The sequence below is a fragment of the Rana temporaria genome, chromosome 2 (assembly GCF_905171775.1).
Source record: "Rana temporaria chromosome 2, aRanTem1.1, whole genome shotgun sequence".
NCBI classification, from domain to species: domain Eukaryota; kingdom Metazoa; phylum Chordata; class Amphibia; order Anura; family Ranidae; genus Rana; species Rana temporaria.
In genome coordinates this window covers 427,767,267-427,781,016 of record NC_053490.1, presented here as the reverse complement: position 1 = coordinate 427,781,016, position 13,750 = coordinate 427,767,267, and the positions used below count along the sequence as shown (strand labels likewise).

General features: G+C 43.0%; 2 protein-coding genes across 6 annotated transcripts in view; one reads left to right on the top strand and one right to left on the bottom strand.

Moving 5' to 3' along the window:
• The window catches only part of APOO (apolipoprotein O), a 114,961-nt gene extending 114,485 nt beyond the window's left edge, over positions 1-476 (bottom strand). For both annotated transcript variants that reach the window (XM_040338263.1, XM_040338264.1), the window contains exon 1: positions 386-476. In XM_040338263.1, the coding sequence (XP_040194197.1) occupies positions 386-394 (9 nt within the window). In that variant the 5' untranslated portion in view covers positions 395-476. The remainder of the gene's footprint in view (positions 1-385) is intronic.
• Positions 228-13,750, top strand: part of C2HXorf58 (chromosome 2 CXorf58 homolog) — a 37,877-nt gene continuing 24,354 nt past the window's right edge. The window contains exons 1-3 of one of the 4 annotated variants that reach the window (XM_040338259.1): positions 228-534; positions 5,824-5,949; positions 7,774-7,873. In XM_040338259.1, coding sequence (XP_040194193.1) covers positions 341-534; positions 5,824-5,949; positions 7,774-7,873 — 420 coding nt within the window. In that variant the 5' untranslated portion in view covers positions 228-340. Of the gene's footprint in view, positions 556-5,823; positions 5,950-7,773; positions 7,874-13,750 lie in introns of all 4 variants that reach the window. The other 3 variants (XM_040338260.1, XM_040338262.1, XM_040338261.1) reach the window with 3 other exon arrangements.

Here is a 13,750-nt window from a genome sequence, read left to right as displayed (position 1 = left end):
CACAAGGGAAAGCGTGGTCCCCGCGCTCAGGTGTGACTGGGGCCTTTGCTGTCCAATATACAGGAGGCGTAGGACTTCTCTCAGCCAATACCAGCCGTCTTCTCAGCTTTAGTGACTGAGACAACACAGTGGTCTGCAGCACTCCATTAGAACATATAGAATGTTTTGCAGCCAATGAAATGCTTTATTAGTGAGAGGTACATCTCCTCAGAGCAGCACCTGGAAGTTCCCTTCTGGTACATTCAGGTCACACTGACCCACGTGAGGAGAATTTAGGCCTGTGCCCTCTCCTCACACAGCCTCCCGCCCGGTATTACATACAGAACCAGCAGCACTCGGCATGCCGTGCACACACCCTCCTCTATTCCACACTTTCATTCCTCACCTTGAACATGACAGCGGAGGTGAGACCGGGCTGCGAGAGGAAACTAGGCCGTGCTCACCTTGGCAACAACAAAGCCCTAGCAACGCGTCCTCCCAGAAACGCTACACTACGGAGACACACATGGGACAAATCTCAGAGGCGCTTCTACGGTGAGAACTACGGAGCCTCGGGTGAGCTGATGTGGGAATGAAGGCAAAAGTGTAAAACAGACAGGCTATGGTGGAGGCAGGAGGATACCAGGATAAGCAGTCATTTCTAAACTGGGAGACGGGATTGCGATCTCTGGCCGGGAGGTTACCATGGTAACTGCGGACGCGAGATTTTTTTATAAACTAAGATAAATCCTGGTAATCATCAGATCAGGGACATACATTGGATAGATAATAGGAAGTCTAATCACAGCAGGATTATTGTGCTAATGGAAAAAGAGAGATGATTCGGAAGGTCTATGTACAATAATTCGACCAAAACGATGTCACATAAAGACCTGCCTAACTATCCGATCAATCTGTAACAAATCAGCAGGGTCGGTGCTACCACTAGGCAAACTAGACGGCCACCTAGGGCGCACTGCTTGCTGCTGGTTAGTTTTCGGTGCTGTATTATAAATACCTCTGTAATAAATGTTATAACCTCTAGTGGGCGCTGCTGGGATAAAGCGTGCACATCTAAGGGGATGCCTCTGCTGCATGTTACTCAGACAGCCGCTCTGTTGTGTCATTATCAGTGGTGGCTTGTGCTCAATTGTTTTTTGGAGGGCTCAAACAATCAGTGAAAAAAAAAACATCAAACGCAGCCACTGTGCCCATCTAACGCAGCCACTGTGCCCATCAAACGCAGCCACTGTGCCCATCAAACGCAGCCACTGTGCCCATCAAACGCAGCCACTGTACAATCAATTGCCGCCACTTTGTCCATCAAACGCAGCCACTGTGCCCATCAAACGCAACCACTGTACCCATAAATTGCCACCACTGTGCCATCAAACGCAGCTACTGTACCCATCAATTGCTGCCAGTGTGCCCATCAATTGCCACTACTGTGCCCATCAATTGCTGCCAGTGTGCCCATGAATTGCCGCTACTGTGCCCATCAAATGCTGCCAGTGTGCATCTCCCGCCCGCCCAGCACTTACCTGTCTCGATGGGGCAGCGGGTCACGGAGGCGATGTCCTCTATGCTCCTCAATGTCTTCTCCTGTCCTCTGCTACAATTGGACGCCTGATAGGCATCCAATCACAACGCCTGTCGTTTCAGCCAATCAGGTGACAGGTAACAGACCCGAGCACCCGATTGGCTGAGATATTCATTCGCTTTTCTAACACAGCGCTGAGTGAACTGCGAGCGCGCAGCATGGCGCCCGCTGTTCACCTTTGTGGATGCCTATTAGAGCCTATGGCTCTAATAAGGTGCTTCCAGAAAATACCCTGCCGCTGTAATTCAGGCGCCCAAAAAGAGGCCGGGCACCTGAATGGGCGACCATAGATAGATTCATGCAATGCTCTATGGTGATAGACAGGTGGCAGATGAGAGGGGGTGGCACCCGTGCGCCCTTTATGGACGCACCGCCACTGATCATTATTGAGGCGCAGCACTGGAGGACATGTCCTGATGGAACGGATGCAAACATCCCCTGCGCGCTTCTATGATCAGTGCTCTCTACTGCAGCCGCATGCTTCCTCTAGCGCCGGCTCCTGATGCTCGGGCAAAGGGGGTGGATTCAGGGGTGGAGCCAAGGAGGGGCAGCAAAATGAGGTTTTGCCTGTGGTGTCAAAAATTCTTGCACCAGCCCTGCCAATCAGGCAGTCCATTGTGTTACATACATGGTGGTAGCTCTAAGGGACAGTTCACACCAGATGCAGTTCCGTGTGCTTTTTTTCTGCACAAAATGCATGCACAGTGTTTTCCATGTATTCCAATGGCTCTAGTTCTCACCACGCAGTCAGTTTCCGATGCAGAAACTGACCGAAAACTGACTGCATGGTGTAAACTAGAGCCATTGGAATACATGGAAAACACCGTGCATGCATTTTTAGTGCAGAAAAAAAGCACACGGAACTGCATCTGGTGTGAACTGGCCCTTAAAGCGGAAAATTACTCATAACAACTTGATAAAAAATAATGGCCCAGATTCAAGAAGCAATTGCGCCCGTGTAACCATAAGTTACACGGCGCAATTGCTTACCTGCTCTGGTGTAACGAGTGCTCCTGATTCAGGAACCTCGTTACACCGACTGCAGCCTAAAATCTGCGCGGCATAAGGCACTTATGCCTCGCAGATTTTAGGCTGCATTCTTGTGCTTGCCGCTAGGGGGCGCTCCCATTCGATCAGCGTGTAGTATGCAAATTGCATACTACCAACTGATTCACAAACTTGCGCGGCCCCCGTGCAAGCCAGGTACGGAGTTTCCGTACGGCAACTTTAGCGCAAGGCTGCCCTTTCTAATAGCAGGGGCAGCCAATGCTAAAGTATAGCCGGCCTTCCCGCGCCGTGAAATTTGAATTTCACGGCGTTTGCGTAAGTGCTTCGTGAATGGCGCTGGACGCCATTCACGTTCACTTTGAAGCAAATTACGTCCTTGCGACGTCATTTGCCGCAATGCACGTCGGGAAAGTTTCCCGACGGAGCATGCGCTGTACGCTCGGCGCGGGAGCGCGCCTAATTTAAATGATTCCCGCCGCCGGCGGGATCATTTAACTTGCGCGCGCTTACGCCGGGCAAATTTGCCGGCGCGCCCTCGCAGTTGACGGAGCTACTGCTCCGTGAATCGAGGGCAGCGCAAAATATTTGCGGGGGCGCAGGGCAAAATCGTTGCCCTGCTCCCCCGCAAATATCGCGCAAGCTATGCTGAATCTGGGCCATTGTTCTTTAGAAAGGAACATACATTCCACAATAATAATTATACTTCCAAAATTAGTGTTCTGTAAATTGTCTCCAGCATTGCTCCTCTTTCTTCTTGCTGATGGCTGCCATTTTGCTGAAGCTCACTGTCTCCAGCATTGCTCCTCTTTCTTCTTGCTGATGGCTGCCATTTTGCTGAAGTCCAGAGCCCCTGAACAGCACTAAATCATAAAGCGGAACTAAACCCACTGATTTAACAGTTTAAAAAAAATAGTTACATTCCTAGAATGCCAATATTGCTTACTGTCACATTTGCTTGTGTCCTCCTCTAAACTGTCAAACCATCAAATGGTTGGTGTCATAACTAATCACATGTGCAGCATAATTGCAGTTGCAGATCAAACAGAAGCAGCTTACTGGGCTGTAAAGGATAGGAGGGTTTAATTCAAGGCCTCTACAAACTCAGCTGTGCCTAAAAATGGAGAGCAACTGTGCATGTGCAGAGCAGGATGAGACAGTATATTACTGCATAAATACATTTTTTATGTTTTACATAGTTATACCTGCAAAATGGGCCAGCGTGAAGTAATCTAGCAGGATTTAATTTTCTGACTAAAGTTGGTGGTATTTTTATATTTTTTTTGGCATAAAAACGAAAAAAAAAAAAAAACTGAACATTTTGGAAAAAAGCTTTTATTCGTTTCTGTTATAAGTTTTTGCAAACAAATAATCTTTCTTCATAAATGCAGGCCAAAATGTCCTCTGCTACATTTCTATGGTAAAAATAAACCAAATATGTGTATTTTTTTTTTTGGACCACACTAGCGCGGTGGGTTTTAGCAGTGCTTTTAACCCCTGATGGCGGCCGCAGAATTGGTTAAAAGTGCTCATTCATTCCATTGAGCAGGGGCAGTGTAGGAGCGCTGTATACGCTATAGGAGATGGCTGGAGACTGCAAACATGCTATAGTAGATGGTCAGACACTGAAAACACGCACCAAGAGATGGTGAAAGACAGCAAACATGCTACAGGAGATGGTCGGAGACTGCAAACATGCTACAGGAGATGGCCAGAGACAGCAAACATGCTACAGGAGATGGTCAGAGACTGCATACATGCTACAAGAGATGGTGAAAGACAGCAAACATGCTACAGGAGATGGTCAGAGACTGCATACATGCTACAAGAGATGGTGAAAGACAGCAAACATGCTACAGGAGATGGTCAGAGACTGCAAACATGCTACATGAGATGGTCAGAGACTGCAAACATGCTACAGGAGATGGTCAGAGATTGCAAACTTGTTACAAGAGATGGTTGGAGACTGCATACATGCTATATGAGATGGTGAAAGACAGCAAACATGCTACAGGAGATGGTCAGAGACTGCAAACATGCTACAAGAGATGGTGAAAGACAGCAAACACATGCTGCAGGAGATGGTCAGACACTGAAAGCATGCTACAGGAGATGGTCAGAGTCCACCAACACTCTCCAGGAGATGGTCAAAGACCAGGAACATGCTACAGAAAAAAATGTGAATGAATGTGGACACATTACAATAAACTGCTAAAGCTCACTGCCATTAATGTCCCTTTTACAAATCAGCACCAGTTCCAGATGCAATCCATTGTGTTTTTGATGCAGTCCAGTGCATTTCCCCCCCCTCTATTTCCTTAACCTTAAATAATGACACGTGTGTTCCAGTGCGTTTAGGCGTGTTTTTGATGAGTTTTACAGTGTTCCAGTACCGTCCAGTGCAGGAAAAATGCAGCATGTTTTACTTGTTTTTCTGGAACTGCAAGCACTGGTATGAACTATGCCATTGAAAACCATATACAGTGGAACCTCGGATTGCGAGTAGCGCGGTTAACAAGCGTTTCGCAAGACGAGCACTGTATTTAAAAAAATCCTATCTCGGTTTGCGAGTGTTGTCTCACAAAATGAGCAAGATTCAGGCCAAAGCGGAGTGCAGTACCGCATTTGGTCTAAGGTGATCGGCGCCGTTCAGAAATGCAGGGAAAGGCCCGAGGACAGCTCGGGCTCAGAAACTGAGTCTTTCCGAGGTTTGCCGAGGACAGCCGAGCTGTCCCTGGGCCTTTCCGTGCGTTTCCGAGGCTCTCTAGCACCCCCCACCTCTGGCCACATGCAGTATTGCATGCCATTGAAGTCAATGCAGAACAAATTATTTTAGTTTCCGTTGACTTCAATGGGGAAACTCGCTTTGATATGCAAGTACTTTGGATTACGAGCATTCTCCTGGAACAGATTATGCTTGTAATCCAAGGTTTCACTGTAACTCACTTTCCATGTGTTTTTGATGCAGACAAAAAATGCACTGGACTGCATGGGGTGTGAAGAACTGGCCCTAAAAACAGTACAGCCCCTAAAAATTTATTGGAACAACCCTTGATGTGTGTGTGAGGTACCAGCCCCAGGACTTCTTTGTGATTGCTAGTGTAAGAGAGCGGCCACTGTGACTGATCGATTGGATGTTTCTCAAGCATCTTTTTGCATGGTATACATTCTGAATACATGTATTGTATGTTATTTTCTCAACTGACATTTCAGTGTTTTTACTTTTTTTTTTTTTTTAGAGTCATGAATTTATTTGGTATGTCAGGAACATCCATCTCTATCAGTCTTCCTACAAGTGCCTCTATAGAATCGCTACCAGCAACAAGAAATTATGACAAAACGAATCAATCAAAGATAACAATTATGTAAGTGTTAATTAATGGCATGCAACAGTACATTAACCACTTAACTACTTGGAGCCCGGCCATAGGCCACATTTCAAGATGTGTGTTCCAATCTACTGACCCTGCACTTGGTGTTCTGTATTCTTGAACACTGCATTATTTACTCCTGACCTCTTTGTTACATACTACTGATCCCTGCACTGTACATCACATATTACTTCCCCCTGAACTCTGTGTTGCTCCTGACCGCTGCACTCTGCATTATATACTACTGATCCCTGCACTCTGTATTATATACTACTGATCCCTGCACTCTGCATTATTTACTCCTGACCTGGGGGAGGGCAATGGCGCTTGTTAATTACTAAAAATAACAAATAACTAAATAAACTTCTAAAATACTGCTGTAGTCACAATCCAAATGTTGAAAAAATAGAGCCAGAATAATATGTGTCACTCCTGATCACTGTCACCCACCATCAATCAACAGGATGAAAAAGGAGGGTGATGTTGTTGTAGATATGAACCATTGTGTGGTATAAAGTATATCACCAATTAAGTGATGATAAATAAATTAACGTAAAAAAGTGTTAAATAATATGATGTAATCCATAAAAATTAGAATAAATAAATATGAGACATGCAAATAATTAAATGAAAGAATAAGAATATGAATAAAAAACATGAGTCTCTGTGCACAATCCACACTCCAAAATATGTGCAAAAATAAAATGGATATCAATCCAGTGTCCAAAAATAGTCACAGTAAAGTGCTTCAATCGACAGTACTTTTCAAAAGTGCATATATGTTCCAATAAAAGTGCTTGACTTCACAATAGGTCCCACAGTGCATAACATGCAAAGCAAGTGATCCGTTTGCCCAAGCCTCTCACCTCAAGAAGGCTTATAAAAAGCCTGTAGATCTCCAAATACTGCTGGTTTAATAGCAAATTTGGCCTGTGATAGGAAGCTCCCGGTCAGCCCGTTTAGTCCTTGTCACACTAATCCCTCTGGTCAGTGATCCACAGATCCCTAGGCTCCAGCTCCAGCAATAAGTACACATGTGGGATGGCTCTCAATCAAACAAATAAGAACTCCATAGTGTAAAACTGATAAAACGATTTAATATAAAAAAGAAGATACACTTACAAAACGATCGTATTCAGACAGCATGTAGCGTATAGTTTACAATGTCTCTGCTCTCGGCCGCGAGCAAAGATGACGTCACCATCGGCTCTTCCTCCTTTTGCAGACGCCATTTTTTTGTTTTCTGTAATTTTGAAAGTGTAAACGAGGGAAATAAAATCTAACTTTTTTTGACATATTATAAGAATGTCTAATCTGTAATTTGATGCCTTTTGGAGATTTTTCCATCTTTCCTTGGCTTCGTTATGCACATTAATACAAATTTTTACCTAGGGGTGCCCAAACTTTCGATCCCCACTGTACATAGATCACTCAGAGGGGAATGTTTTTTTTTCTCAACAAAAGTGGAGTTATTCTTTAAAGTGGGCTATCTAGAGAAACAAAGCTAATTTATTTACTCCACCCACTTCATTGTTATCCCTGTTAGATGTGACCAGTGTCGAGGCATTGGACATGTGGCCTTTGCCAAATTGTAATTATTGAAAAAAGTTGGCCAGTCAACAACAGTGGTCCTTCAACAGGAATTTTGAATTTTTTACCAGAGATCACGCAATGCGCTAAACTGGTTCTAATGCCTTTACCAGTCCAGCTCATAATGGGGTGTAATGCTAAAGAGTCTGTATAATTTTTTTTTTTTACACAAGATCCAAGAAAAATATTCATCCAGGATTTACACTTTTTTATTTTTATTGTACCTAGGATGGAAGTGGGAGTTGCAGCCATCTGTATTCAGAGAGCGTGGAGATGTCACCACAATAGAAAACTTTTTAGGCTACTTAAACATGCCATCCGAGCAGCTGTAAGTAGGCATTATATGACTAATTATTTTTCATGACACTGACACTTTATTTTGGAGTATGAATTACTACAATTACTGTAAATGGTTATCTATTAGGAGTATACCTATAAACTAACTATTATGGAGCAGAAGATGTGTCTGAAGGTGAAACTTCTAGTAAGCATTTTAAGTGCTAGGCCTTTAAATGCTGGCATGCTATTTGCTCTTTAATAAGCTTAAAGCGGAGCTCCACCCTGAAGTGGAACTTCTGCTCATTGGATTCCTCCCCCCTCCAGGGCCACAATTGGCACCTTTCGGGGGGGGGGGGGGGACACAGGATACCTGTCTAAGACAGGTATCCTTTCCCACCTCCGGGAGTCCAGCAGCGTCCGTGACGTCACCGTGGGGCTCCCTCCTCCTCCTCCCCTGGCCGCAGGCTAATAGGAGAGAGGCGCAGGGCCGAAAGGCTTCACTGCTGGGTTCCCTTACCCTCAATGGCGACTGCAGCACCCGACAGCTGATGGGAAACATCAGCTGCGGTGCCGACATCGAGGGACACCAGGACAGGTAAGTCTCCATTTATTAAAAGCCAGCAGCTGCAGTATGTGTAGCTGGCTGGCTTTTTAATTTTTTTTTTGCCTGGAACACCCCTTTAATACAAAGGTGTTCGGAATAGGGGATCTTTTCATAATTTGAAGAATTATTTACAAAGATTACATAAAACGCGTGTTTGTTTTATTACAGTAAGCTCTCCTACCCGGACGCACATTTCCAAATACTGTAGGAGAAAATACTTGGGGTTGATGCTAATTTGCATGACAAAAGGCATCAAGATTAGGGGGTTTATTTATAAAAAAAAAATGTACAAAGCTATTTGTCCTGTGAAACTGCATGTAGATGCATTAAGTGTGCATGGGGGCAAACATGAATGTTCATATGCTATTTTCCCTCCAGGTCAAATGTTTTTCATGCATAGTGAATCAGCAAAATGCTTCATTATAAACACTAGTTGGAGCTAAAGATGATAGTACAAAGTATTCATTTCTTGTGCTCATCAGCTCCATCTGTTGGTCATAATGTGGTATTTTCCTGATACCCTCTGTTCTGTATAAAAGATAAACATCCAATCTGGAGAGAAAGTAGCCTAATAACATTTGTTTTTACCGCTATTTGCAAAACAGAACAAATGTAAATACATCTTCACAGGACAAATAGCTCTTTGATTTATTTATTTTACATGCATCCAAAAGTGTGTCTAAAAAGCATGGTGTTTCCTTTATTAACCTTTCGACTTTTCATGTACCTAAGGTGAATAAAAAGTTAAAGGCAAGTAGAATGCTTAGCGGGGTTTGACTGACCGTTGCTGCTTCTGCTGCTACCTAGTACACTAATGAAAGTCAGCTTCATCGGATATCCGACAAAAAAATCCATCGGATTTGATTCCATCAGAAATCCAATCATGTGTACACGGCTTTAGGAAAAACAAAATATTGTTTAGTTATAAAACATTAAGATATATTTGCATTTCACAACTTTTAGGGCTCAAACACACAGGCAAATATAAAATGCTTGTATATACACATGATCTCAGTGGCAAAAAAATCCTGCAATAAAAAACGCATATAATGGTCATTAAAATGCTTCTGTTTACATGCTATCAGACCCGTAAATATCTGTAAAATTGTTCCTTAATTCCTCTAGCTCAGTTTTCAATCGCAGCATGTGTTTACATACATGCAGGCATAAATTATGCAGAATTATTGACTGTGAGTCCTACTTTGATTTTACGCAGCTGAATGCATGGTAAGATTACATGGCGCATATGATTATAACAAAAACAATAGCGTTTTCAGATATGCAAAAAAAACTTTACGTTGTACACTAATTTGCATAAGCCCTTCTAAACGCCCAGCCAGAAAAAAACACTAGTAGTGATGGAGTGAAAAGCAGCATACTTTCCCTTTGGGTAAAAAAAAAAAACTGCATGCCATAAACATTTATAAAGCATAAATTAAATAGAAATATTCACTGCGTTTCAAGACAATATAAATCCTAAACTAATACAGTGCCTTGAAAATGTATTCATACCCCTTGAACATTTCTACATTTTGTCAGGTTACAACCAAAAATGTCAATGTATTTTATGTGATAGACCAACACAAAGTGGCACATAATTGGAAGTGGAAGTGGAAGGAAAATTATAAATGTTTTTCAAAATTGTTTACAAATAAATATCTGAAAAGTGTGGATTTGTATTCAGCACCCCTGAGTCAATACTTTGTAGAACCTCCTGTCACTGCAATTACAGCTGCAAGTCTTTTTGGGGATGTCTACCAGCTTTGCACATCTAGAGAGTGACATTTTTGCCCATTCTTCTTTGCAATAGTTCAAGCTCTGTCAGATTGGGTGGAGAGTGTCTGTGAACAGCAATTTTCAAGTCTTGCCACAGATTCTCACTTGGATTTAGGTCTGGACTTTGACTGGGCCATTATAACACATGACTATGCTTTGTTCTAAACCATTCCATTGTAGCTCTGGCTACAATCCAATGTAAGTACAGTGATCCTGAGCCCCAGTCTCAAATCTTTTGCAGGCTCTAACAGGGTTTTTTCTAAGATTGCCCTGTATTTGTCTCCATCAATCTTCCCATCAACTCTGACCAGCTTCCCTGCCCTTGCTGAAGAAAAGCATTCCCACAATATGATACTGCCACCACCATTTATCACAGTGGGGATAGTGTGTTCAGGGTGATGTGCAGTGTTAGTTTTCCACCACAAATAGCATTTTGCTTTTAGGCCAAAAAGTCAAATTTTGGTCTCATCTGACCAGAGCACCTTCTTCTACATGTTTGCTGTGTCCCCCACATGGCTTCTCACAAGCTGCACCAGGAACTTTTTTTATAGATAAATAAAAATATACCATAGTTTGTAGACGCTGTAACTTTTGCACAAACCAATCAATATACACGTATTGGGATTTTTTTTACAAACATTTGTAGCAGAATACATACAGTATCTCACAAAAGTGAGTACACCCCTCACATTTTTGTAAATGTTTTATTATATCTTTTCATGTGACAACACTGAAGAAATTACACTTTGCTACAATGTATAGTAGGGAGTGTACAGCTTGTATAACAGTGTAAACTTACTGACCCCTCAAAATAACTCAAAACACAGCCATTAATGTCTAAACCGCTGGCAACAAAAGTGAGTAGACCCCTAAATGAAAATGTCTACATTGGGCCCAACGTCTCAATATTTTGTGTGGCCACCATTATTTTCCAGCACTGCCTTAACCCTCTTGGGCATGGAGTTTACCAGAGCTTTACAGGTTGCCACTGGAGTCCTCTTCCACTCCTCCATGACGACATCACGGAGCTGGTGGATATTAGAGACCTTGCGCTCCTCCACCTTCCGTTTGAGGATGCCCAACAGATGCTCAGTAGGGTTTAGGTCTGGAGACATGCTTGGCTAGTCCATCACCTTTAACCTCAGCTTCTTTAGCAAGGCAATGTTCGTCTTGAAGGTGTGTTTGGGGTTTTTCATGTTGGAATTCTGCCCTGTGGCCCAGTCTCTGAATGGAGGGGGTCATGCTCTGCTTCAGTATGTCTCAAAACATGTTGGCATTCATGGTTCCCTCAATGAACTTTAGCTCCCCAGTGTTGGCAGCACTCATGCAGCCCCAGACCATGACACTCCCACCACCATGCTTGACTGTAGGCAAGACACACTTGTCTTTGTACTCCTCACCTGTTTTCCGCCACACACGCTTGACACCACCTGATCAAAATAAGTTTATCTTGGTCTCATGTGACCACAGGACATGGTTCCAGTAATCCATGTCCTTAGTCTGCTTGTCTTCAGGAAACAGTTTGCGGGCTTTCTTGTGCATCATCTTTAGAAGAGGCTTCCTATTGGGATGACAGCCATGCAGACCAATTTGATGCAGTGTGCGGCATATGGTCTGAGTATTGACAGGCTGGCCCCCCACCCCTTCAATCTCTGTTCTCTGTGAAACCTGTTCTGTTAAACCCCTGTATGGTTTTGCCCACCATGCTGCAGCTCAGTTTCAGGGTCTTGGCAACATTTTTATAGCCTAGGCCATCTTTATGTAGAGTAACAATTTTTTCAGATCCTCAGAGAGTTCTTTGCCATGAGGTGCCATGTTGAACTTCCAGTGACCAGTATGAGAGCGATCACACCAAATTTAACACACCTGCTCCCCATTCACACCTGAGATTTTGTTACACTAATGAGTCACATGATGCCGGGGAGGGAAAATGGCTAATTGGGCCCAAATTGAAAATTTTCACTTAACGGTGTACTCACTTTTGTTGCCATCCTGATCAAGTGATCCCTCCTCCGACATTGTCCTGGTCAGCTCCTCTTCATAATGCACTTGCGTAACACAGTCCCATTCATTTCTTATTAGTAATGGGCCGTACACCCGGGCAGAATATCGGACTGTATGGGCCGGTTCAATAGAAACTAACCGACATTCAGCCCGTGTGTACAGCAGATGGGCCAACAAAGGGGCATGACCGGAAAAAGTCTGCCGATTGGTATCCGCTCGCCAGTGTGTCCTGGCAGGGGGGCATCAGAACACAAATAGCTCAGCTGGGAGAATACTGTACTTACATCAGATAGTTAGTACAGTATCTCCTCCTGAGCTCATCATTTTTTTGCTCAGCCCACTGTGTGAACAAAAATAAGACTGATAGTTCCAGGCTTAAACAGAATCCTAGGGACCACTGAAAGCTGCCTTGAGTACAGATTACCCATATAAATCAATGGGGCTGGGGACATTTATTAAAGGCCATTTTAAGATGAAACTAAACCCTTGTATCATTTACAGCCAAGGTAGCTGCCATGTTGGCTTCTGTCTGATCTGTAGTTGCCATATTGTTGCACATGTCATCAGCTACATCAGCCATTTGATGGCTTGACAGCTTGGTTGAGTGCAAACATAAGCACACTAGTAACTGTAACAGTTAACATTACACTTGAAGTATTCTTTTAATGATTGGCTAGGATGAATATTACTTTGTTAGATAATTAAACAATTTTTTTGTTTGACAAGTTCTGCTTGACTGTGTATAGATTATGGTTACTTTTGTAAATATCACTCTATTTTTCCGCTTTACTTTCTTTCAATTAGTAAATCTGTCTCAGTAAATTTATTTAACACCTTTTTTATTTTTGAACATGTATATTCCTTGATAATTACATAGTTACATAGTTAGGTTGAAAAAAGTCCATCCAGTTCAACCATAAAAAAAAAAAATATCGTACAATCCCATATACTTAATTCTATACCCACAGTTTATCCAGAGGAAGGCAAAAAAAAAACAGCAGAGCATGATCCACTTTGCTACAGTAGGGGAAAAAAATTCCTTCCCGAGAGGCAATCGGATTTTCCCTGGATCAACTTTGCCTATAAATGTTAGTACCCAGTTATATTATGTACATTTAGGAAAGTATCCAGACCTTTCTTAAAGCAATCTACTGAGCTGGCCAGAACCACCTTTTGGATGGAGTCTGTTCCACATTTTCACAGCTCTTACTGTGAAGAAACCTTTCTGTATTTGGAGGTGAAATCTTTTTTCCTTGTCTTTTGTGTTGACCGTAAAGTGAATAACTCAACACCAAGTTCACTATATGGACCCCTTATATATTTGTACATGTGGATTATACCTCCCCTTATTCTCCTCTTCTCAAGAGTGAATAAATTCAGTTCCTCCAGTGGTTCTTAACCTTGTTGGAGGCACCAGTTTCATATGCGCATTCACCGAACCCTTCTTAATTGGAAAAATAAAATATGATTTTGCGTGTGATGGGCACAGTGGCTGCCTGTGATGGGCACAGTGGCTGCGTTTGATAGGCACAGTGGCTGTGT